The sequence below is a fragment of the Pogoniulus pusillus genome, chromosome 6 (genome assembly GCF_015220805.1).
Source record: "Pogoniulus pusillus isolate bPogPus1 chromosome 6, bPogPus1.pri, whole genome shotgun sequence".
NCBI classification, from domain to species: Eukaryota; Metazoa; Chordata; class Aves; order Piciformes; family Lybiidae; genus Pogoniulus; species Pogoniulus pusillus.
Genome location: NC_087269.1, coordinates 28,669,594 through 28,694,825, shown reverse-complemented (window position 1 = coordinate 28,694,825; position 25,232 = coordinate 28,669,594). Strand labels below are relative to the sequence as shown.

The 25,232-nt window shown below is 53.1% G+C and overlaps 1 protein-coding gene across 3 annotated transcripts in view; it reads right to left on the bottom strand.

Moving 5' to 3' along the window:
* Window positions 1-23,108, bottom strand: part of ADAMTS14 (ADAM metallopeptidase with thrombospondin type 1 motif 14) — a 65,153-nt gene extending 42,045 nt beyond the window's left edge. Inside the window, exons 1-5 of one of the 3 annotated variants that reach the window (XM_064145054.1) lie at window positions 23,022-23,108; window positions 22,343-22,444; window positions 21,544-21,971; window positions 7,488-7,644; window positions 3,433-3,629 (exon numbers count right to left, since the gene is read on the bottom strand). In XM_064145054.1, coding sequence (XP_064001124.1) covers window positions 3,433-3,629; window positions 7,488-7,644; window positions 21,544-21,971; window positions 22,343-22,415 — 855 coding nt within the window. In that variant the 5' untranslated portion in view covers window positions 22,416-22,444; window positions 23,022-23,108. Of the gene's footprint in view, window positions 1-3,432; window positions 3,630-7,487; window positions 7,650-21,543; window positions 21,972-22,342; window positions 22,473-23,021 lie in introns of those variants that run through there. The other 2 variants (XM_064145055.1, XM_064145056.1) reach the window with 2 other exon arrangements.
* Between the last annotated feature and the right edge of the window lie 2,124 nt (window positions 23,109-25,232).

Below are 25,232 nucleotides of genomic sequence, written 5' to 3'. Positions count from 1 at the left end.
CCTCATCACACAATAAATGCCATCATTTCAGTCTAAATCATCAATGGCCATTCTCTTTCCCAGCATTTGCTGATCACACAGAGGAGATGATCTTGTCCAGGAGAAACAGAAGGTGCTCTTGGACTCATGTGATAGGCTTTCACGGCAACCAACACATCGAATCTTGCCATCAACCAGGAGAAGGTGATGGAGGTTCAGATTCATGGAATGATTTATGTGGGAAGGGACCTTAAAGACCATCTAGTTCCAATCCCCTTGTCATGTGCAGGGACAGCTTCCACTAGAACAGGTCTCTCAAGGCCTCATCCAACCTGGCCTTGAACACCTCCAGGGAGGGAACATCCACAGCCTCACTGGGCAACCTGTTCCAGAGTCTCCTTACCCTCACTATAAAGAATTTCTTCCTGATATCCAGCCTAAATCTGTCCTCCTCAAGCTTAGAATAATAGAATCACAGAATCAAGCTGGTTGGAAGAGACCCTCAAGATCATCCAGTCCAACCTAGCACCCAGATGTCCAGTCATCTAGACGATGGCACTAACTGCCTCAGCCAGGCTTGGCTTCAACACCTCCAGGCACAGCAACTCCACCACCTCCCTGGGCAGCCCATTCCAATGCCAATCACTCTCTCTGACAACAACTTCCTCCTCACATCCAGCCTAGACCTCCCTTGGCGTTGAGACTTGAGACTGTGTCCCCTTCTTCTGTTGCTGCTTGCCTGGCAGAAGAGACCAACCCCACCTGGCTACAGCCTCCCTTCAGGGAGTTGTAGGCAGCAATGAGGTCAGCCCTGAGCCTCCTCTTCTGCAGGCTGCACACCCCCAGCTCCCTCAGCCTCTCCTCACAGGGCTGTGCTCCAGGCCCCTCACCACCTTCCTTGCCCTTCTCTGGACACGCTCCAGCACCTCAACAACTCTCTTGCATTGAGAGGCCTCTTGTAGCCCACTGCCATGTACTGGAAGGCTGCTAAAAGGTCTCCCTGGAGCTTTCTGCTCTCCAGGCTGAACAACCACTCCACTCCCAGTCTATACTTATGCTTGGGATTGCCCCAACCCAGATGTAGGACCTTGCCCTTGGCCTGGTTGAACTTCATGAAGTTGGCCTGGGCCCAGCTCTCAAGCTTGTCCAAGTCCCTCTGGCTGCCTCTGGACCACACAACTTGTTGTCAACCACAAACTTGCTAAGGGTGTCTCAATGAACATAAAATGAGCTCTACCACACCTATTAAACACCAAACCTGGCTGCTCCAGTGAAGGAACAACCTTTCCAGTAGCACTTTACCCTGTCCAAACCTATTTTTTTCACAGAATAACAGATCACAGAATTGTCAGGGTTGGAAGGGACCTCAGTCATACAGTTCCAACCACCCTGCCATGGGCAGGGACACCTCACACTAGATCAGGTTGCTCAGAGCCCCATCCAGCCTGGCCTTAAAAACATCAAGGATCTTCCACCACCTCCCTGGGGAGCCTCTTCCAGTCTCACCACCCTCACAGTGAAGAACTTCTTCCTAACATCCAATCTGAATCTACCCACTTCTACTTTTGCTCCATTCCCCCTAGTCCTATCACTACCTGACACCCTAAAAAGTCACAGAATCACAGAAACATCCAGGTAGGCAAAGCCCCTCAGGATCACCAAGTCCAACCTATAACTACTCAACAAGATTCACCTTAAACCATGTCCCTAAGCACCACATCCAAACCACTCTTAAACACATCCAGGGTGAATGACTCCACCACCTCTCTGGGCAGCTCCTGCCCACTCTCTTTGTGAAAAACCTTCCTAATATCCAGTCTAAACCTCCTCAGTCTCAGCTTGAGGCCATTCCCCCTTCCTCTGTCTCCAATTACCTGTGAGAAGAGACCAGCAGCAGCCTCTCCACAATGTCCCTTCAGGTGTCTGTAGACAGCAATGAGGTCTCCCCTCAGTCTCCTCTGTTTCAAACGAACCATCCCCAGCTCCCTCAGTTGCTCCTCATAAGATTTATTCTCCAGGTCCAGAGCTGAGTACAAGGGGACAATCACCTCCCTACTCCTACTGGCCAAACCTAAGGATGCCATTGGCCTTCTTGGGCCCCTGGACACACTGCTGGCTCATTTTCAGCTGCCTGTCTATTACAACCTCCAGATCCCTTTCGGACAGGCAGCTCTCCAGCCATGCTGCCCCAGGCCTGTAGCATTGCTCACCAGCTTTCTTGCAGGCCCCCTTAAGATACTGGAAGGCCACAATAAGGTCTCCCTGGAGCCTTCTTCTTCCAGACTGAACAACCTCAGATCTCTCAGTCTCTCTCCATAGGAGAGGTGCTCCAGCCCTCTGATCATCCTCATGGCCCTACACGTTCAACATCACAGGATCACAGGCTCACAGGATGTTAGGGGTTGGAAGGGACCCAAAGAGATCATCAAGTCCAACCCCCCTGCCAGAGCAGGACAATCCTATCTAACACAGAGCACACAGGAACACATCCAGACAGGCCTTGAAAGCCTCCAGAGAAGGAGACCTCACAACCTCTCTGGGAAGCCTGTACCAGTGCTCTGTGACCTTTACAGTAAAGAAGTTCCCCCTTGTGTTGAGGCAGAACCTCCTGTGCTGCAGCTTACACCCATTGCTCCTTGTCCTATCCCAGGGAGCAAGTGAGCAGAGCCTGTCCCCTCTCTCCTGACCCCCAGCCCTCAGATACTTATAAATATTTATCAAATCCCCTCTCAGTCTTCTCTTCTCCAGACTGAAAAGTCCCAGGTCCCTCAGCCTCTCCTCATAAGTCATGTCCTCCTGTCCTCTCATCATCCTCATAGCCCTCTGCTGGAGTCTCACATGTCCATCTTAAACTGGGGAGCCTAAAACTGAACACAGTATTCAAGATGAGGTCTCAGCAGAACAGAGTAGAGGGAGAGGAGAACCTCCCTTGATCTGCTGGACACACTCTTCCTAATACACCCCAGGACCCCATTGGCCTTCTTGGCCACAAGGGCACATTGCTGTGCCATGGATGTTATCCACCAGGACCCCCAGGTCCCTCTCCACAGGGCTGCTCTCCAGCAGATCACCTCCCAGCCTGTACTGCTGCAGTTCATTATTCCTCCCAGATGCAGGACTCTGCACTTGTCCTTGCTGAACTTCATCTGGTTCCTCTGTGCCCAGCTCTCAGTCTGTCCAGGTCTCCCTGGATGGCCACACAGCCTGCAGCTGTATCAGCCAAGCCTCCCAGCTTGGTGTCATCAGCAAACTTGCTGAGCAGACTCTCTGTAGCCTCATCAATGTCACTGATGAAGATGCTGAACAGGACTGGCCTGGCCCCAGCACTGATCCCTGGGGGACACCACCAGTCACAGCTCTCCAGCTGGACCTGGCACCATTGATCACCACCCTCAGAAGAGCAATAAACCAAGGGTGGGGTGGGAGCCAGGGCCCACCAAAGCCAAGCCTTACTATGTTCATGAGGGTGAGGACATAGTTCTGGACGTGCTCCTTCCCGTGGAAGCGTACGACTGAGTCATCCACCGCCAGCAGGACCTCGATGTTGTAGTCATCCTTCCTGGCATGGCGTCTCTTGCGCTCTGCCTCACCCAGCCGCTCCGCCATCAGCTCCAGGGAGTTGGGGAGGTCTCCCACCTGCACGCCAGGCACTGAGCAGGGCATGGGGGCAGAGAAAGAAACAGTCATTGAGGTGGCCTGGCAGCATCAGCACACTCCAAAAAAAAGTAATTGAGCAGGAAAAATAAATAGGAGACTGAACTCCAACCAGTCCAGAGGATCACAGGATGGTGGGGGGTTGGAGATCATCTAGTGCAAACACCCTGCTTTATATAACAGGTGCACCCAGAGCAGGTTGCAGGTCACTTCTCCAGCTTGCTCTACAGTGGGGCAACAGCTCTGAATTGCAAGCACCAGCACCAAAAGATTGAGCTCCATCAAAAGCAGCATGACCAACAGGTCAAGGGAAGTGATTCTGAGACACCACCTGGAAAGCATCCAGCTCTGGAGTCCTCAACACAAGGACATGGATCTCTTGCAGAGGGTCCAGAGGAGGGACACAACGATGACCAGAAGGCTGAAACACCTCTCCTACAAGAACAAGCTGAGGGAGTTGGGTCTGTTCAGCCTGGAGAATGGAAAACTCTGTGGAGACCTAATAGCAGCCTTTCTCTACCTGAAGGGGCCTACAAGAAAGCTGGGGAGGGAGTGTTTACAAGCCAGCAGTGTGCCCAGGTGGCCAGGAGAGCCAATGGCATCCTGGCCTGGCTCAGGAAGAGTGTGGCCAGCAGGACAAGGGAGGTTCTTCTGCCCCTGTGCTCAGCACTGCTCAGGCCACACCTTGAGTGCTGTGTCCAGTTCTGGGCTCCTCAATTCAAGAGAGATGTTGAGGTGCTGGAGCGTGTCCAGAGAAGGGCAAGGAAGGTGGTGAGGGGCCTGGAGCACAGCCCTGTGAGGAGAGGCTGAGGGAGCTGGGGGTGTGCAGCCTGCAGAAGAGGAGGCTCAGGGCTGACCTCATTACTGCCTACAACTGCCTGAAGGGAGGCTGTAGCCAGGTGGGGTTGGTCTCTTCTCCCAGGCAAGCAGCAACACAACAAGGGGAAACAGTCTCAAGTTGTGCCAGAAGAGGTTTAGGCTGGCTGTTAGGAGGAAGTTGTTGTCAGAGAGAGTGATTGGCATTGGAATGGGCTGCCCAGGGAGGTGGTGGAGTCACCATCTCTGGAGGTGTTCAAGAAAAGACTGGATAGGACACTTAGTGCCATGGTCTAGTTCATTGGACAGAGCTGGGTGCTAGGTAGGACTGGCTAAGCTTGGAGGTCTCTTCCAACCTGCTTGTTTCTATGATAAGGGCATGTAGGGATAGGACAAACAGCAGCTGTTTTAAGCTAGAACAGAGTAGATTTAGACTGGACATTAGGAAGAAGCTCTTTACTAGGAGGGTATTGAAACACTGGAACAGGTTTGTTCCAGTGAGTTTTTTGGGGGCCAGGCAACATTGTCACACTTGAGTACCCCACTCTGGGTACAGTTTCAACATTTTATTATAGCTCAAACACTAAAACCATGGAGAGAAAGGTAGAGGGGAAACTACAATGCTTATAGCTCAAACACTAAAACCATAGAGAGCAAGGCAGAGGGGAAACTACAATGCTTATAGCTCAAACACTAAAACCATAGAGAGCAAGGCAGAGGGGAAACTACAATGCTTATAGCTCAAACACTAAAACCATAGAGAGCAAGGCAGAGGGGAAACTACAATGCTTATAGCTCAAACACTAAAACCATAGAGAGCAAGGCAGAGGGGAAACTACAATGCTTATAGCTCAAACACTAAAACCATAGAGAGAAAGGTAGAGGGGAAACTACAATGCTTATAGCTCAAACACTAAAACCATAGACAGCAAGGCAGAGGGGAAACTACAATGCTTATAGCTCAAACACTAAAACCATAGAGAGAAAGGTAGAGGGGAAACTACAATGCTTATAGCTCAAACACTAAAACCATAGAGAGAAAGGTGTATGACAAGGAATGCTGAGTAACTCCATTGATCCAAGAGCAGCTTATACTCATCCTATCCAACTGACCAGCAAAGCTCCTGAGATGCATAGATCACAGAGCTGGCAGCACTCATCTTCCTAAGGTAGGTGTCCCCAGCAGGAACCACACCATCATGGTGGCAAGACTGGTGCCGCTCCAACCCAGCTCCCTAGGCTCTTGGTATAGATGGGCTCAGAATTCTGTGATGTATGGCCAGGACATCCCAAAAGGCTAAATGAAGAAGAACAGAGCTCCTCCTTTACTTTGGAATCTGCTACAAACCATCTTTCCCTACTGCTCATGTGCATACTTACAAGTCCCAGATCTTACCTCTAGTAACCTAGTGATGATTGTCCTGTTGGAGCTTCCGATCTAAACACATACCAACTCTTGCCTCCTATAAAGTTGCCCAGAGAAGCTCTGGATCATAGAAGGTCTAATAGGATCATAGCAATCACCACCAATTACCTAAATTGACTTTTTTTCTATCCATAATATCATGAGTTTAGGAGCCAGGAGCTGAGGATCTACTGGAGCAAGAAGAAAGGATGTGTTTCCAGCCATCAGTCAGCACATTTCTTCTTCTTCATACAGCTTCTGGTTGTTAATCATAGAATCAACCAGGTTGGAAGAGACCTCCAAGTCCATCTAGTCCAGCCTATCACCCAGCCCTGTCCAATCAACCAGACCATGGCACTATGATGATCCCTCCCTGGGGGTGTTCAAGACTAGGTTGGATGAGGCCTTGAGCAATGTCATCTAGTGGAAGGTGTCCTTGCCTTTGGCAGAGGGGTTGGAACCAGATGATCTTTAAGGTCATTTCCACCTCAAGAAGACACAAATATGCAATGATGGTCCTACACTGTTGGCTGGACGGTGGTGGGACAGCTGGGGAGGTGGCAAGGGCACATGCAAAGCTGGGGGCTGCTCTTAGAAAGCAGACAGCCAGAGCTAGAGCATCCTCCATCGCTCACTGCATCCTTCAGCCTCTCACCCAACAGCTTCTTCAAAGCTCTCAACTGCAATTCCATTAGTGAAGCACAGTCTCAAGTTGCACCAGGGGATGTTAGGAGGAAGTTGTTGGCAGAGAGAGTGATTGGCATTGGAATGGGCTGCCCAGGGAGGTGGTGGAGTCACTGTGCCTGGAGGTGTTCAAGCAAAGCCTAGATGGGGCACTTAGTGCCATGGTCTAGTTGATTGGACAGAGTTGGGTGCTAGGTTGGACTAGATGAGCTTAGAGGTCTCTTCCAAGCTGGTTGATTCTATGAAACAACCTCAAGCTGCACCAGGGGAGGTTTAGGTTAGACATTAGCAAAGTGTTTTTACTGAAGGAGTGGTTAGGTCAGGCATTGGACCAGGCTGCTCAGGGAGGTGGTGGAGTCACCATCCCTGGAAGGATTTGGAAGATGTGTAAATGCAGTGCTGAGGAACATGGTTTAGCAGTGGACTTGGCAGTGCTGTGTTCATGGTTGGAGTTGATCTCAGAGGTCTCTCCCAGCCATAATGGTTCCATGATTCTACAAGAAGCAATGAGCACACCTTGGAAAACTCAGAAAGAATTTGAAAACGCTGGGAGTTGATGCCACAAGAATCTCAACATTCCCAGCAAAACTCCATCACTTTTCTCTTGTGAGGGTGCTGGAGGCCTGGAGCAGGTTGCCCAGAGAAGTTGTGGAGTCTCCTTCTCTGGAGAGATTCCAAACCCACCTGGCCATAGTAATCCTGTGCAACCTGCTGTGGGTGACCCTGCTTTAGGAAGGAGGTTGGACTGGATGACCTCCAGAGGTCACTTCCAACCCTCACCATTCCATCATTCTGTGGCTTCCTTCTTGTTGATGACCCACTTGGCAACCTAAAGCCATGGGGCCAGGCCTATGATCCTAGAGGACAAGTGGAAGGAGAAATCTTCCCCCCCCTTCAAGACAGAGTTGTTATCAACTGCCAGAAAAGACTGGCTTGCAGGAGCTCCTACCTTCAGGGTGGAGGTCGTGGCGGGGCTGGGCGCTGTCCTGCCGGATGGCTGAGCGGCGGTACACCACGTGGGCCCTCCCGTGCTCCTCCATCTCCTGCTGCCCTCTCTCCAAGGGTTCGATGAAGAACTCATTGCTGTCTGTCCGAATTAAGCCAGCCTGGACTCCACAAAGAAACAACAACAAAAAACCCACAGGTGTGGTTTTGTAGACACAGAGGTGGACACACACATAATATACTCAAAGAAGACTGATGGAGAGCAGGCAAGGGGAAGAAGTATCCTAAATAGACCCCGTGGCTTGTAGATACTGCACTGGGATGCATCCATTGCCATGTTCATAGATGCATAGAAGGGTTTAGGTTAGAAGGGACCCTAAAAATCATCTAGGAGTTTTACCACCTAACTCCAAGCCACCTCACCTCCCTGTACCTTCCCTATCTTCATCCTCATCCACATGCTCATCTCCATTCCAGTCCCACAGTGCTGGGGAGGAAATCAGGCATTTCACCAACTCTAAGAGACACAATCATAGAGAGAAGGAAAGAAAAGGAGAAAAGAAACCATCTCCCATGAAGTGCTTGGGGATTGTCCCTTTTGGAGAAGCTGGGAAGTGCTACACCTCCCGGGCAGGGAAACAAATGAGACAGCCAACATGGCTGGAAACATCCTGGCTCCTGCCTTGTTCCCACCAAATCCCTGTGATGAAAGGGTCCAAATCAAATCAAACAGATAGATACTGCACAGAGAGGTAGGAAGATGTTGGCCAGGCAAACCTGGAGCTTTTCCAAGCCCACCTGGGCCATTGGATCTCCTCTGCCTTCACGTAGCACTGTGTTCATCCTGGCATCAGCCAACCTGGCTCTCTTAGACTTCATCAAATTTCCTGCTTCAGTTGGGTTTTATTAGCTGCTTAAGTTCTCTGGAAAGCAGGTTTTTGGCTGCTTTTTGTTTCACCTCCTTCCTGAGGAATCCAAGTCTGGGCAGTCGAGCCAGGATGAACTTGCCTGACACATGTATCTCATGGCCTACCTGTAGGAGATGTTCAAGTAATGAGGGACCTCACCAGCTAGGGCTTGTCCAACCATCTCCAACCAAGGAGACAGAACACTGAATCACAGACTGGTTTGGGTTGGAATGGACCTTCAGAGATCATCTAGTCCAACACCCCTGCAGTAAGCAGGGACATCTGCAACTAGATCAGGTTGCTCAGAGTCTCAAACAACCTGATCTTGAGTGGTTCCAGAGATGGTTTTCAATTACAATTTAGACTGGATGACAGGAACAAGTCCTTTACCATAAGGGTGGTGGAATGCTGCAACAGGTTGCCAAGGGAAGTAGTTGAGGCCCCATCCCTGGAGCTATTCAAGGTGAGGCTTAACAAGGTTCTGAGCAACCTGATCCAGTGGAGGATGGCCCTCTTCATCTCTGGAGGTCCTTTCCAATCCAAACCATGATTCTATGGGGCTTCTATCACCTCTCTGGGCAATCTAAGATTGGAAAGATCACAGCCAGAGTCTGATGCACCAGGCAAGGCAGTGATGATGAGAGAGAGACCAAGCAAGGGAGTCAAGACATAGGTCAGGCCCAGCGATGGTTGGACAAGTCCATGATGATAGGATGTGTCCAAGGTGCTGCCATATATTGCACAGAAACATGGAATAGTTTTATCTGGAAGAGAACTTTAAGATCATCAAGCCCAACCACAAGCTCAGCACTACAGATCACCACTAAACTATGTGCCTTAGCACCAAATCTACACAGCTTTTCAACCTCTGAATGCATATGCTAAGAGAAGGTGAGCATCTATTGGCAGGTGGGCATCCTAAGGCAACAAACAGCTAGGAAGGAGGGAGCACAGAGTATCTGACACAGGCATCACAAACACATCTGTGTTTTACACATCATGATGGTTTCCCACCAGCTAACATGCTTCTAGACACATAGATTGCACTGGGTTGGAAAGGATCCTCAAAGGTCATCTTGTCCAACCCCCCTGCAGTTGGCAGGGTCACTCCCAAGTAGATTAGGCTGGCCAGGGCCATATCGAGTCTGATCTTGAATGTCTCTCCTCAACCACACCCCCAGGCAGCCTCTTTCACCATTTCACCAGCCTCACTGCAAAGAACTCCCTCCTGATGTCCAACCTAACTCTACCTTGTTCCAGTCCCAAACCACTGTCCCTCATCCTATCACTGCCAGCCCTTCTAAGCAGTCCCTCCAGAGCCTTCCTATAGGTCCTCTTCAGATATTGGCATGCAGCTCTAAGGTCTCCCTTGAACCTTCTCTTCTCCAGGCTGAACAGCCTCATTTCTGGAAGGTGTCCAGAGAAGGGCAAGGAAGGTGGTGAGGGGCCTGGAGCACAGCCCTGTGAGGAGAGGCTGAGGGAGCTGGAGGTGTTTGGCCTGGAGAAGAGGAGGCTCAGGGCTGACCTCATTGCTGTCTGCAGCTACCTGCAGGGAGGCTGTAGCCAGGTGGGGTTGGTCTCTTCTGCCAGGCAAGCAGCAAGAGGACACAGTCTGAAGTTGTGGCAGGGGAGGTCTAGGCTGGATGTTAGGAGGAAGTTGTTGTCAGAGAGAGTGATTAGCATTGGAATGGGCTGCCCAGGGAGGTGGTGGAGTTGCTGTGCCTGGAGGTGTTGAAGCAAAGCCTGGCTGAGGCACTTAGTGCCATGGTCTGGTTGATTGGACAGGGCTGGGTGCTAGGTTGGACTGGATGAGCTTGGAGGTCTCTTCCGACCTGCCTGATTCTGTGATTCTATGATTCTTCCAGCCTGGCTCCAAAGAAGAGGCTCTCCAGCCCACCCAGCTTGCACAGTGGCACAAATTCGGGCTGGAACGGCACCGGTGTGGACCCCCTGCCCAGATTCCTATTTAAACCCGGGGGCAGAAGCAGTCCCTGCCCCAGGAGAAGATCTGCTGGGACACTTCCACCCCCAACGGCAGCGCTGCCAGGGAGCGTTCCACCCAGAGTGAGGCACCCCAAAGCCGGCTTAGGGGCTTAGGGCGAAAGCCAGGCCTTGCTGAGTCAGGCGGCCGGAGGAGAGCCGAGCGCCGGGCCGGGCAAGGCTGGATTAGCGTCTGAACGAGCCTGGGCCTCCGCCGCCGCGCACTTGGGCCCTGCCGCTCCGCGCACTTGGCCCTGCCGCTCCGCGCACTTGGGCCCTGCCGCTCCGCGCATTTGGCCCTGCCTCTCCGCGCACTTGGCCCTGCCGCTCCGCGCACCTGGGCCCTGCCGCTCCGCGCACCTGGGCCCTGCCGCTCCGCGCACTTGGCCCTGCCGCTCCGCGCACCTGGGCCCTGCCGCTCCGCGCACCTGGGCCCTGCCGCTCCGCGCGCTTGGCCCTGCCGCTCCGCGCACTTGGGCCCTGCCGCTCCGCGCACCTGGGCCCTGCCGCTCCGCGCACTTGGCCTTGCCGCTCCGCGCACCTGGGCCCTGCCGCTCCGCGCACTTGGCCCTGCCGCTCCGCGCACTTGGGCCCTGCCGCTCCGCGCACTTGGGCCCTGCCGCTCCGTGCCTCGGGACGCATCGGGCATGGCTCAAGAGGTAAAGCGGCACAGACCTCCCGACGCTGCTCAGCCCACACCTGGAGTGCTGTGCCCAGCTCTGGGCTCCTCGATTCAGCAGAGATGCTGAGGGACTGATGGGCAGCTGGAGGTGGGTGGGATTGAGCTCCCTGCGAGAGACTTTGGGCTTCTCTTTCACCACCAAGCACCACTGCAGACCTTCCCCCTTCTCCATGTGTGCATGGGTGTTGCACCTGGGGTAGGCAGGGGTAGAACCCTGGCTGTTCCTCCATGCCCATCTTATCTGGGCCTGGAATGCTCATCCACCTCACTTCAAGAGAGATGTTGAGGTGCTGGAAGGTGTCCACAGAAGGGCAAGGAAGGTGGTGAGGGGCCTGGAGCACAGCCCTGTGAGGAGAGGCTGAGGAGCTGGGAGTGTTTGGCCTAGAGAAGAGGAGGCTCAGGGCTGACCTCATTGCTGTCTCCAACTCCCTGAAGGGAGGCTGTAGCCAGGTGGGGTTGGGCTCTTCTGCCAGGCAAGCAGCAACAGAAGAAGGGGACACAGTCTCAAGTCTCAACGCCAGGGGAGGTCTAGGCTGGATGTTAGGAGGAAGTTGTTGGCATTGGAATGGGCTGCCCAGGGAGGTGGTGGAGTTGCTATGCCTGGAGGTGTTGAAGCAAAGCCTGGCTGAGGCACTTAGTGCCATGGTCTGGTTGATTGGACAGGGCTGGGTGCTAGGTTGGCCTGGATGAGCTTGGAGGTCTCTTCCAACCTGCTTGATTCTATGATTCCTCACCCCTGCATGGTCCCAAAGGAGAAAGGACAGAACAAGCTGCTGATGCCAGGAGCAACCTGGGAAGTGGCTACTGCAAGCCTACCTGCATCTGATCACATCACCCCACCCTGCTGAGACCCCATGGACATTGCTGGCACAAATGCTGGAGCCCTCAGCACAGGTGGGGATGCAGGAGGGGGCTAAAGGAGGCTGTAACAATGATCTGAAGGCTGGAAGGACAGGCTGAGAGAGTTGGGGTTCTTCAGCCTGGAGAAGGCTCCAGGGAGACTTTCTTGTGCCCTTTCAGCACTTAAAGGGGCTGGCCAGAAAGCTGGGGACAGACCTTTGAGCATGGCCCCTTGTGACAGGACAAGGGATAATGGTTTGAAACTAAAAGAGAGGCATTCAGACTTCAGAGATGGAAGGAATAGTTGACACTGAGGGTGGTGAGACACTGGTCCAAGTTGCCCACGGAGGTGGTAGATGCCCCATCCCTGGAACCATTCCGGGTCAGGGTGGGTGTGGCTGTGAGCAGCCTGCTCCAGTTGATGCAGATGTCCCTGCTGACTGCAGCAGGGTTGGACTGGATGACCTTTACAGGTCCCTTCCAACCCAAACGGTTCTGTGGTGCTGAGAAGGCTCCCCATTAATGATGTCCCTGCACAACAGATGTGGACTCGTCTCTCAGGATTTGCCTTGCAGCTCCTGAACTCTGCCGTTAATCTGGGCAAGAAAAAAGGTGTTGCTTTAAATGGCCGGGGGGGGGACATGTCCCTTTGGTTACATAGAGCCCTCTGTCCTCTGCTGCTTTGCTTTTGATGTGGGCATGAGGGCTTTTCTCCAATGTGATAATCCTTGGTTTTGGCAACCAAGCCCTGTCTGGGCTGAGAACCTAATTAAGTAGTTAACACCGAGCGTGTCTCCGTGCCCTGCCCCTGCCAGGAGCTACATTTCAATCCTGGCTTGGGTCACCTGGCAAAGCCCAGATGGCACAACTCCGTGTCCCACAGACATCCCAAAATCTCTTGCCTTGGCACAAAAAGCAGGGGACAGACTTTTAAGCGTGGCTTCTTGAGACAAGAGGAGGGGTGATGGTTTGAAACTAAGAGGGGATATTCAGACTGGAGATAAGGAAGGAATGCTTTACCCTCAAGGTGGTGAGACGCTGACCCAAGTTGCCCAGAGAGGTGGTAGATGGAACCACTTCAGGTCAGGCTGTTTGTGGCTGTGAGCATCCTGCTCCAGTTGATGCAGATGTCCCCTGCTGACTGCAGGGGTGTTGCACTAGATGACCTTTAAAGGTCCTTCCAACCCAAACCAGCCTGTGATTCCATGACCAGAGCAACCTCATAAATGAAACAGACACCACAGCAGCCACCTTGGTGCATACTGAAACAAAAGGAAATAACAGCCTGGCACACCACCATCACAAGAGGCATGCACCAATCTGCTCAGTCTTAGAAAGCAGCAGCTCAGGTGGTATTGCAGCATTCTGGGGGGGTTGTAACCATAGGGAGGCAGCAAGAGAAACCAGACACCACCCAAAAAACCCAAAGAAAGCTTTCCTTGGGCTCCTGCCAAGAGATTGATCATAGAATCATAGAAACAAGCAGGTTGGAAGAGACCTCCAAGCTCAGCCAGTCCAACCTATCACACAGCCCTGTCCAATCAACCAGACCATGGCACTAAGTGCCTCAGCCAGGCTTTGCTTCAACACCTCCAGGGAGGGCGACTCAACCACCTCCCTGGGCAGCCCATTCCAATGCCAATCACTCTCTCTGACAAGAACTTAAGGAACCAGAAAATTCCAGACCTGTCAGCCTGACCTCAGTGCCAGACAATATCATGGAACAGGTCATCTTGAGTGCCATCACAAAGCACCTACAGGATGGCCAAGTGATCAGGCCCAGCCAGCATGGGTTTAGGAAGGGCAGGTCCTGCCTAACCAACCTGAGCTCCTTTTGTGATCAGGTTCCCTGCCTGGTGAGTGTGGTGCAGGCTGTGGCTGCAGTCTACCTGGACTTCAGCAAAGCCTTTGACACTGTCTGCCACAACAAGATCCTGAAAAAGCTGGCAGCTCATGGCTTGGACAGATTCACTCTGATATGGGTCAAGAACTGGCTGGAGGGCTGGGCCCAGAGAGTGGTGGTGAATGGTGCCACATCCAGTTGGCAGCTGTCACTAGTGGTGTGCCCCAGGGATCAGTGCTGGGCCCAGTCCTGTTTGATACCTTTACTGATGGTCTGGAGCAGGGGATTGAGTCCAGCATCAGTAAGTTTGCAGATGACAGCAAGCTAGGAGCAGGTGTGGAGCTGTTGGAGGGTAGGAGAGCCCTGCAGAGGGACCTTGCCAGGCTGGATCGATCAGTCTGCCACCTCCAGTTTGATTTGTTTAACAATACCACATCAAATGGAATCCGGCATGGTGGGACTCTCGTTACTGACATTTCTGACGCGAGATGCTGTCTGCAGCTCTCGATGAAGGCAATTCCCAAACTGGAAGCTGGCCCTTTGAGGATAATTCCTTTGGAAAGTGGGAAAATAGGCTTTTTATTTTAAGGAAAACCCCAAACTCCCCTCTGCCAGCTCGCAGTGGATGAAGTCTCTTTTCCAGCACTCCTGCCTCTCCTCAGGTTATGGGAGAGATGAACTGGCCCCGTGCCAGCCTCGCTAAGCAGAGACCCCCTCCTAGCACCCCTGGGGTACAAAGCTCCAACTCCCACAGGAATTCAGGAAATTCTGACACTTCAACACAGCAGAAATGTGGAACAATTAATAAAGGCAGCGAGGCAAAGAGCGCCAAGGAAGGGGAAATCCAGCTGCGAGCACAGTATGTATTTTTCCTACACCATTCACACTTAATTTGGACAGAAAGTCCCAGAAGGATGGGCTGTGTGAACCAGGCCCCATGGCCAGCTCCCCTCTTCCCATCCAGAGACTGCCCAGCAAGGGTATCAGGAGGACATGCAGAGGGATGCAGCTGCCCAGCATGGAACTGGATCACATTTGGCATCACTACGGTGTGCGTGGCATCAGGGTATGGTCCAGGCGTGCTCCATCGCTGCTTTGGGACCTCTCTGACTGCAGCAACACATCTAATGCAACCCTCTGCACTTCCTGACTGCTCTTCCCTGCTTTTTGTGCCAAGGCAAGAGATTTTGGGATGTCTGTGGGACACGGAGTTGTGCCATCTGGGCTTTGCCAGGTGACCCAAGCCAGGATTGAAATGTAGCTCCTGGCAGGGGCAGGGCACGGAGACACGCTCGGTATTAACTACTTAATTAGGTTCTCAGCCCAGACAGGGCTTGGTTGCCAAAACCAAGGATTATCACATTGGAGAAAAGCCCTCATGCCCACATCAAAAGCAAAGCAGCAGAGGACAGAGGGCTCTATGTAACCAAAGGGACATGTCCCCCCCCCGGCCATTTAAAGCAACACCTTTTTTCTTGCCCAGATTAACGGCAGAGTTCAGGAGCTGCAAGGCAAATCCTGAGAGACAAGTCCACATCTGTTGTGCAGGGACATCATTAATGGGGAGCGTTCTCAGCACCACAGAACCGTTTGGGTTGGAAGGGACCTGTAAAGGTCATCCAGTCCAACCCTGCTGCAGTCAGCAGGGACATCTGCATCAACTGGAGCAGGCTGCTCACAGCCACACCCACCCTGACCCGGAATGGTTCCAGGGATGGGGCATCTACCACCTCCGTGGGCAACTTGGACCAGTGTCTCACCACCCTCAGTGTCAACTACTCCTTCCATCTCTGAAGTCTGAATGTTCCTCTTTTAGTTTCAAACCATTATCCCTTGTCCTGTCACAAGGGGCCATGCTCAAAGGTCTGTCCCCAGCTTTCTGGCCAGCCCCTTTAAGTGCTGCAAGGGCACAAGAAAGTCTCCCTGAAGCCTTCTCCAGGCTGAAGAACCCCATCTCTCTCAGCCTGTCCTCACAGCAGAGATGCTCCAGCCCTCTGTTTCTCCCTTCATTCCCTATTAATTATTACTTCAGAGGGCTCTGCTTATCTGCTGCCACCCATCCATAGAACCAGAAAACTGTTTCAGATGGAGAAGGCCTCAAATGTCTTCCAAGATCCTTGCCTTTAGTAGAAGGGTTGGAACTAGGGATCTTTAAGATCCCTTCCAACTCAAACCTTTCAATGATTCTATGATTCTAAGGTCCCAAAGCAAGCTGGGGTGACAGGGATGGAAAATCACAGAATGGTAGGGGTTAGAAGTGACCTCTAGAGATCATCCAGTCAAATCCTTCTGCCAAAGCAGGATCACTGAGGACAGGAATCATAGAATCAGCCAGGTCGGAAGAGACCTCCAAGATCCTCCAGTCCAACCTAGCACCCAGCCCTGGCCAATCAACCAGACCATGGCACTAAGTGCCTCAGCCAGGCTTTGCTTCAACACCTCCAGGGATGGTGACTCCACCACCTCCCTGGGCAGCCCATTCCAATGCCAATCACTCTCTCTGACAACAACTTCCTCCTAACATCCAGCCTAGACCTCCCCCAGCACAACTTGAGACTGTGTCCCATCGGAATGCATTCTGATGGGTCTTTAGAGCCTCCAGAGAAGGAGGCTCCACAACCTCTCTGGACCACCTAGTCCAGTGCTCCATCACCCTCGGAGTAAAGAAGTTTCTCCATATGTTGAGGTGGAACTTCCTGCGTTGCAGCTTGCAATCTTTGCTCTTTATCCTATCACTAGGCATGGCCAAAAACACACTGGGTCTATAGTTTGCAGCAGATAATCCCAGAGAGCAGTGGGGCAAAGTGAGGTAGGGAATCATAGAATCAGTCAGGGTTGGAAGGGAACACAAGGATCAGCCAGACCCAACCCCCCTGCCAGGGGCAGGGACACCCTACCCTAGGTCAGCCTGTCAGCAGCCTCATCCAGCCTGGCCTTAAACACCTCCAGCCATGGGGCCTCAACCACCTCCCTGGGCAACTCATTCCAGCCTCTCACCACTCTCATGCTCAACATCTTCCTCCTCACGGCCAGGATGAACCTACCCACCTCCAGCTTTGCTCCAGTCCCCCTAGTTCTGGCACTCGATGACAGCCTAAAAAGTCCTTCCCCAGCTTTTTTGTAGGCCCCCTTCATATACTGAAAGCAAATAGGATGCCTTACAGATGACAATTCTTCACCCATCTCCACAATCAGCAACGCTCAAAGCTCAACCACATGCTGCTACAGCCAGCACGGAAAGATGGGATGTTGTCACTGCAGCGGGATGTGTCCCTCTGGGGGCCGGGGCTGGGGGTTGGGGGGGGGGGGGGGGGCGGGGATTTCTGCCTAACACTACTTTAGCAGTGAGGAATTTGGTGGCTGGGATGTTCTGGCCAGCAGCACGTTCCCACCCTGGTACGAGACACCAAAAGAAAAGGGCTGGATTTTGCACGCGTGGATGCCCTGCAGCAAATAACCCATGTGGAAGGTGCCATGGGTTTGGCATCTGGGGGGGGGGGGGGGGGTGAGCAAAACCAGCTCACTTACATGGCTAAATAAGGATTTAGGGGACTTAATGTGTGCTTTCTTTTTTCAAGAGCTGGGGCTTTTTCCTTTTTTTTTCCTTTCTCCCCCTCATTATTTATAATCTCAGCCTCTGTTTATACACAACCTAATCTCTCTGTGTACACAGCCTTCATCCGCGGCATCCCGGAACACTTCCTTTGACCAGAAAGCAGTGGCCAAGTGTGGTCTGCTGCCTCCCACGCACTCTATCCTGGGATGCAAAGGCCACAACTCTTTTTTGAAACCCACAGAGAACTTTCAGCGTAAGTTCATAGCAACTCCAGGGCACAGGCATGGCAAAGAGCACCACCACCTACTCCTGGTGCTCCCCATATTAAGTTAGTCCTTATCATAGAATCACAGAATCAAGCAGGTTGGAAGGGACCTCCAAGCTCAGCCAGTCCAACCTAGCACCCAGCCCTGGCCAATCAACCAGACCATGGCACTAAGTGCCTCAGCCAGGCTTGGCTTCAACACCTCCAGGCATGGCGACTCCGCCACCTCCCTGGGCAGCCCATTCCAATGCCAATCACTCTCTCTGACAACAACTTCCTCCTCACATCCAGCCTAGACCTCCCCTGCCACAACTTGAGACTCTGTCCCCTTCTTCTCTTGCTGCTTGCCTGGCAGCAGAGGCTACAAAGTTACTGAGGCCTGGAGCATCTCTGTGAGGATGAAAGGCTGAGGGAGGAAAGTCTGGAGGAGAGCAGCCTGAGAGGGGATCTGATCAATTCTCATCAATAGCTAAAGGGCTGAGGGCAAGAGGATGAGGCCAGACCCTTTGCACTTTTTCCCAGTGACAGGAAAAGGGCTAACAGACACAAACTGGAGCCCAGGAGCTTCCATCTGAACAGGAGAACAAAATTCCTTCCTGTGGATTTCCTGCAGCAGGCTGCCCAGGAAGGTTGTGGTGTCTTCTTCTCTAGACTCCAAACTCACCTGGACGTTGTGATCCTGGCCAGCCTGCTGTGGGTTACTCTGGACTAGATGATCTCCAAAGGTCACTTCCAATCCCTACCATCTGGTTACCCTGGACTAGATGATCTCCAAAGGTCACTTCCAACCCTACCATCTGGGTTTTGGCATCCTCTTGGTCTCACAGCTCCTCCAAAGGGGATATATTAGCTGTCAGACTAACTGAAACCGGAGGAGCCAGAAAACATCAGCCAGAAAACCCATGAAAGAGAGAAACCAACTGCTGCATTGGCCATATCACAATGAGGGAGGAGCAGAGCCTCTGCTCAGGCTCTGTCCTCCTGACCTCTTCCCCTAGCCTGCAATCACCACATGTGCCTCATCATACGATGGGAAATTGCTCTGTCATATACAGTATTTTTTTAATCTTCCCTAGTGCTGCAGGAGCTCTGCATGAAGAAACAAACACAGCAGCAACCACAATGCTAACACTGTGTCCTGGGATAGCTTCAGACTCAGGGATGCATCAGGAATGGTGTGGCCAGCAGGAGCAGGGAGGTCATTCTGCCCCTGTACTCTGCACTGGTTAGACCACACCTTGAGTACTGTGTTCAGTTCTGGGCCCCCCAGTTTAGGAGGGACATTGAGATGCTTGAGCGTGTCCAGAGAAGGACGACGAGGCTGGTGAGAGGCCTTGAGCACAGCCCTATGAGGAGAGGCTGAGGGAGCTGGGATTGTTTAGCCTGGAGAAGAGAAGATTCAGGGGTGACCTTATTGCTGTCTACAACTACCTGAGGGGTGGTTGTGGCCAGGGGGAGGTTGCTCTCTTCTCTCAGGTGGCCAGCACCAGAACGAGAGGACACAGCCTCAAGCTGCACCAGGGGAGATTTAGGCTGGAGGTGAGGAGAAAGTTCTTCACTGAGAGAGTCATTGGACACTGGAATGGGCTGCCCGGGGAGGTGGTGGAGTCGCCGTCCCTGGGGCTGTTCAAGGCAAGATTGGACGTGGCACTTGGTGCCATGGTCTAGCCTTGAGCTCTGTGGTAAAGGGTTGGACTTGATGATCTGTGAGGTCTCTTCCAACCCTGATGATACTGTGTGATACTGTGAAAACTGCCTGCAGAAATGCCCTTGGTGTTTGCAAACCCCCCTGCATCAGGCGCAACGTGGCTAGGTTAATCCCACCCAGCTACAGAGGCCACAAAGCCCCCACAGAGGTTAATGAAGGGAAAGGGGGATGAAACAAGCACCTTGAGCTGTTGATCCTGCAGTGAGAGCCACTGACATGAGCTTAGAAAAGTGACCTGGGGCTACCAGGGATGGCAAGACAGCTATGACTCAATAAACCCACCTCCAGAAGCATCCTGTGGTACCAGCTACATCCCAAACAGTGCCACTGGATGGCTGGAACAAGGGCAAAAATAATCACAACCCCTGTGTGCAAGGGGATAAGGATAGAGAACCTGGGTTTAAAGCAAAAAAAAACCCAAACCCCAGAAAAGTTAAACTCAAGACTACTTAAGATGGGCCCTAAGGGTAAAGTTGAGGAAGAGAAACCTTCTAACACCATGCTCACTCTTCCTAGCTACGGTGCAACATGGATTCAGCTGCCAGCCTCTTCCAGCATCCATTCTCTCACAATCCTAGCCAGGAATTACATCTGCAGTGCAACTTCCAGACTTAAAAGCCACCTTTTCCTTCCAGACACAGTGCTACCAGTTGCTTGCCTGAGCAATAGGGAGTATCTTTAAAGCTTTTCAAGGCCACCCAGATTTGCCAGCCCCAGAGTGATCTGTATCACAGAGAAATTCCTGCCCAAATTCACAGCTGAATCCAAAAAGGATCCTTCAAAAGGTGTGGATGTTGTGCTAAAACTGTGGTGGTGTGGGGGGAGGGGAAATAAGCTACCATATGGAGGTGAAGTGTGTATTCCTAGCTGTGCTGCTCTATCATTTCTGCTCCTACAGCAACACCAGGCACTGTATAAAAAGAAAGGAATGCCAAACTGCTTGTGCTCACAGCCAAAATTGGCTTCAGGAACTCCAAGAATAAAGCAACCAAAAAAAGAAGGAGGCATATATAACACACACTTATATAAATGACAAAACAAAGCATTTACTCCAACTGAGGAGGTGCTACCAGGAGAAAACAGCAGATGCTGGCACCTGGAACAAGAATAAATCGACTCAGAGGAAATCTGGAGGGCAATGGGCCAAAAGTATGGAAAAAAGAAGTGACTCCTCAAGCCTATCAAAGGTGGGAACCCACAGGCTGAGCAGATGCCAGGGACAAGGAGCTAATGGAGACATTTAGAATCACAGAATAGAATCATAGAATGGTCTGGGTTGGAAGGGACCTCAAGGATCATCCAACTCCAACCCACCACCGTAGGCAGGGACACCTCCCACTAGAGCAGGTTGCTCAAGGCCTCATCCAATCTGGCCTTAAACACCTCCAGGGAGGAAGCAGCCACAGCCTCCCTGGGCAACCCATTCCAGTGTCTTACCACCCTCACTGTAAAGAACTTCCTCCCAACATCTAGTCTAAATCTCCCCTCTGCCAGTTTAAAGCATGGTGGCAGTGGGTTACCAATGCTGAATCGTGCTCACCCTGCTCCCAGAAAGCCAAAAGGCTTCAAGCATGTCAGTCATTAGTCAAAAAAAGAGAGGTCCTGCCCCAAAAAGATGCTTAGCAGGAGCGGGACCACCTGCTGACAAGCATTTCAGACGCCCAGGCGTGCTCAGCCTCCTCTATGAGGTGGAAAACATGGAGGAAAAGTTCCTACAGCACACTCCTGAGGCAAAGCATGGGTGAGCAAGGACGCAGCAGCATTGACAGCAGTGTGGGTGTCCGGTTTGAACTATCAGCTTCTGACATTGTCCATCAGCTCTTCACAGAGAGAGTGATTTGCTACTGGAATGTGCTGACCAGGGGAGTGGTGGACTTGCCGTGGAGGTGTTCAAGAGAAGCCTGGCTGAGGCACTTAGTGCCATGGTCTGGTTGATTGGCCAGGGCTGGGTGCTAGGTCGGACTGGATGAGCTTGGAGGTCTCTTCCAACCGGGCTGATTCTACGATCTCCAGGCAGGAGGCAACCCCAGGTCATTTTTTCCACCCTGGTTAAAGAAACACTGGCACATATGCAGGGGGAGTATGGAATGCTGCCATGTGTAGTGCCCTGCCCTGCCCTGCTCACGAGTTATGCGGGGAAAAGGAACCCACAGCAAAGGGCATCAGGTTGTAGGGCACCGTGATCCACCTCTACGGGAAAACCATCCCAAAACCCACCTCTCGACTGCACAAAACACGGGCAGCACATGCCGATCACCCCAATCAGCTTCCAGCTTACCAGTCCATCGCAATTGCTGATGGCCACAGCGGCTCCGGGCATGCCAGAGATGTCGCCGGTGAAAAGGCACCGCTGTTGGAGGGGTTCCCGGAACAGCACCTCGAAATCCTCCTGCCATTCAGCCACGGTGCCCAGCGGCACCAGCCGCCGGTTTGGCCTCAGCCGGAGGTGCAGCTCCGTCCCGAAAACGGTGACATTGAAGTAGAGCAAACGGCCGGCAGCCCCACGGCCCCGGGGGGACTCATCGAGGGGGCTGCGTGGGATGCGGCGGTGGGGCGGACGCGGGGACGGGGCACAGGCGGCTTGGCCGGTGCCCACCGTCACGGCCGCCTCCCCGGACACCACGTGGGAAAGGAAGCGACCCCTGCAATCGGCGCTGAAGGGGACGATCACACCATACTCGCTGAGCTTGCCGGCTAGGAGGAGCTCTGCAGGCAGAAGATGGAAGGGAAAGGGGTTGGTGATGGAAACGAAGCATCCCGGTCAACGGGTGGCACTTCGGTGGCCAAGCCAACTGGAGGAGCCTTTAGGGAAGCTCGGTGAGCCCAACAACTGGTTTGTAGTTTTAACCGGCTGCGTCCAGCGTAGCAGAATAAACTCAGGCTGACGTGCCCCTCACACGGCCAACTCTTCCTCGCCCAATCTCCATCTCCCCACGATTTCCCACGGAAAGCCAACACCAACACCCCCCCCCCATCCCCCTCTCCCCATCCTCCGGGGTACAAACCACCTGTCAAAACACCGCACACACCCCCAGCAGGGGATCCCTCCACCTCTCCCCGGGGGTCAGGGGCCGTACCTGGGGCACTGCCGGCGGCCAGGCAGCCGTGCAGGGGGACGAGGCAGGAGAGCACCAGCCGCAGATAATCCATTTGGGGCCCGGCGGCGCGGCGCGGCGGGGCTGCGGGGCAGGCAGGCGGGATGCTGGGGGGGGGGGGGGGGTGGCGGGCGGGCGGTGCAAGGGCCACCGCCTCTCCCCCCGCCCGGGGCCGCCGCCGCCACCGCCGCCCGGGCCGGGGCCGGGGCCGGAGCCGGGGCCTGGGCTACTCCCGCCGCCGCCTCCGGTGGGGGGGGGGGAGCCGGGCGGCGCCGCGCTGCGCGCCCGTGGCCCCCCGGGAGCGGGCGTGGGGCGGGCCGGGGGCTGGGTCTGTGGGAAGGGGGTGGGAGTGAGGGAGGTTTTTATTACTTTTCTCGCTCAACTTTATTTAGTTTTACTTATTTCTTTGGGTTGTTCCCCCCCCCCCTTATTAAACCGAAATCAACTTTATGGGACGGGCTTTGGAGGGTTCCTTTCTCGGAGATTTAAAGGGGGGAGGGGAGGGGAGGGGGGGGGAAAAAAGCGCCTTTTTGGGAAGCCGGCTCCAGCCTGCCCTCCCTCCCCTCCTTCCCCTCAGCCCTGCCCGAACAAAGGCGAGGCCCGCCGGGAACCGGAGGCCACCTCCCTGCTCTGCCCCTCTCTTCCCTCCCCAGAAACCCACCCCGGAGCGAGCTGCCGAGCGCAGGTAGAACCGCAGCATCTCCCTTAGCTTAAACCTCCAGAGGTGCGGGGAAACAGCCCACTTAGAACCAGCTGCGACCTATGAATGGGTTGAGTTGGGAAGGACCTTTAAAGATCATCGAGCCCACCCTCTTCTGCAGACAGCAGCTACAGCTGCTCTAGCCCCAAAACAGCCTGACCTGGAATGATTCCAAGGATGGGGCATCAGCCACCTCTCTGAACACCTTCCTACTGGGTCTAACCACCCTCAGCACGAACATATATATATATATATAGGCTCTCTCTAGTCTGAATCTCCCTCTTGAAGTTTAAACACATCAACCCTCATCCTGTCACAACAGTCTCTGCTCAAAGGTCTGTCCCCCACTTTCTTGTCAGCCCCTCTAAGTCCTGAAAGTCCACCGGAAGGTCTCTCTGGAGCCTCCTCATTCGTAGGCTGAACAGCTCCAACTCTCTCAGCCTGGCCTCAGAGCAGAGGGCTTCCAGACGTGGCAGGTCCAAGTTCCTCCTGTGCTGAGAACTCCAGAGCCAGACCCAGCACTGCAGGTGGGGTCTCAGCACGATCATTTCTTCTCCTCCTCCTCTCTCTTTAAGAACAGAGATAACAAAGCACCATCTTGAGTCACTCATCGCTTGTTTTCATGGCAGAAGACAGCCACCATGAGAATGCTTCAAGCCCAGGGCAGCAGAGCCCTCTACAGTAGTCTCTGTACTGTGGAATGCCTCTTTGGGCATCTTCTGCCCAAAGCTCAGATCAATCAACACCTTCTGGTCCATTTCCCATGTGCTGAGTCCAGATTTTTACCTCTTTTTCCTTTCTAAATCTCCATCTGGACAGGGCCCTAAGGCCAGTTTCAGAGCAAGAGCTGTGCTATGGCACCAGTAATATCAGTTTCATAGAATCAAGCAGGTTGAAAAAGACCTCCAAGCTCAGCCAGTCCAACCTAGCACCCAGCCCTGTCCAATCAACCAGACCATGGCACTAAGTGCCTCAGCCAGGCTTTGCTTCAACACCTCCAGGGATAGCGACTCCACCACCTCCCTGGGCAGCCCATTCCAATGCCAATCACTCTCTCTGCCAACAACTTCCTCCTAACATCCAGCCCAGACCTCCCCCAGCACAACTTCAGACTGTGTCCCCTTATTCTGTTGCTGCTTGCCTGTCAGAAGAGACCAACCCCACCTGGCTACAGCCTCCCTTCAGGGAGTTGTAGGCAGCAATGAGGTCAGCCCTGAGCCTCCTCTTCTCCAGGCTGCACACCCCCAGCTCCCTCAGCCTCTCCTCTCAGGGCTGTGCTCCAGGCCCCTCACCAGCTTCCTTGCCCTGCTCTGGACACATTCCAGTATCTCAACATCTCTCTTGCATTGAGGAGCCAAGTCCTGTTCTTCAGAATGGGTGCTGCCAAAACTTTGTCCTGGAGCTGCAGAGGAGGGTGAAGATCTGTGTGGCAGGGTTAGCTTTTGGAGAGAGAGGGGGAGACTGAGGTCTTGTTGATCAATAATTCCCTGTAGATAAAGCCACGAGATGTCTCCAGCCAGAAAAAGAGATGAATAAGCTTACTTCAACTAGAGGAAAAGAAATTCAAGTTGGAGAAACACATTTCTCTGTTTCAGCCCTTGCATGCTTCTGTTGCTTGGTGCAACATGTAATTAATCACAAGAAGTGATCTGCAAGAGATTCTTTGCACAGAAGATAGAAGAAGAATTTGTGCTCCAAGCATTTTAGGTGATTTGGGTAGGTATGCACCCATTGGAACATTAAAGCTGGAACAAGTCCTTGTTATGACTAAATAAACGCGTGGCAAATAAAGAGCATGCTTTAGAGAATCACAGAGCAGCAGGGGTTAGAAGGGACCTCCAGAGATCATCCAGTCCAACCCCCCTGCCAGAGCAGGATGCCCTAGAGTAGGTCACACAGGAAGACATCCAGGTAGAGTTTGTATGTTTCCAGAGAAGGAGACTCAGCAACCTCTCTGTGCAGCCTGTTCCAGGGCTGCAGCACCCTCACACTGAAAATGTTTTTCCCTGTGTTCATGTGGAAGTTTGAATCATAGAATCAGCCAGGGTTGGAAGGGACCACAAGGATCAGCCAGTTCCAACCCCCCTGCCATGGGCAGGGACACCCTACCCTAGAGCAGGCTGCACACAGCTTCAGCCAGCCTGGCCTTAAACACCTCCAGCCATGTGGCCT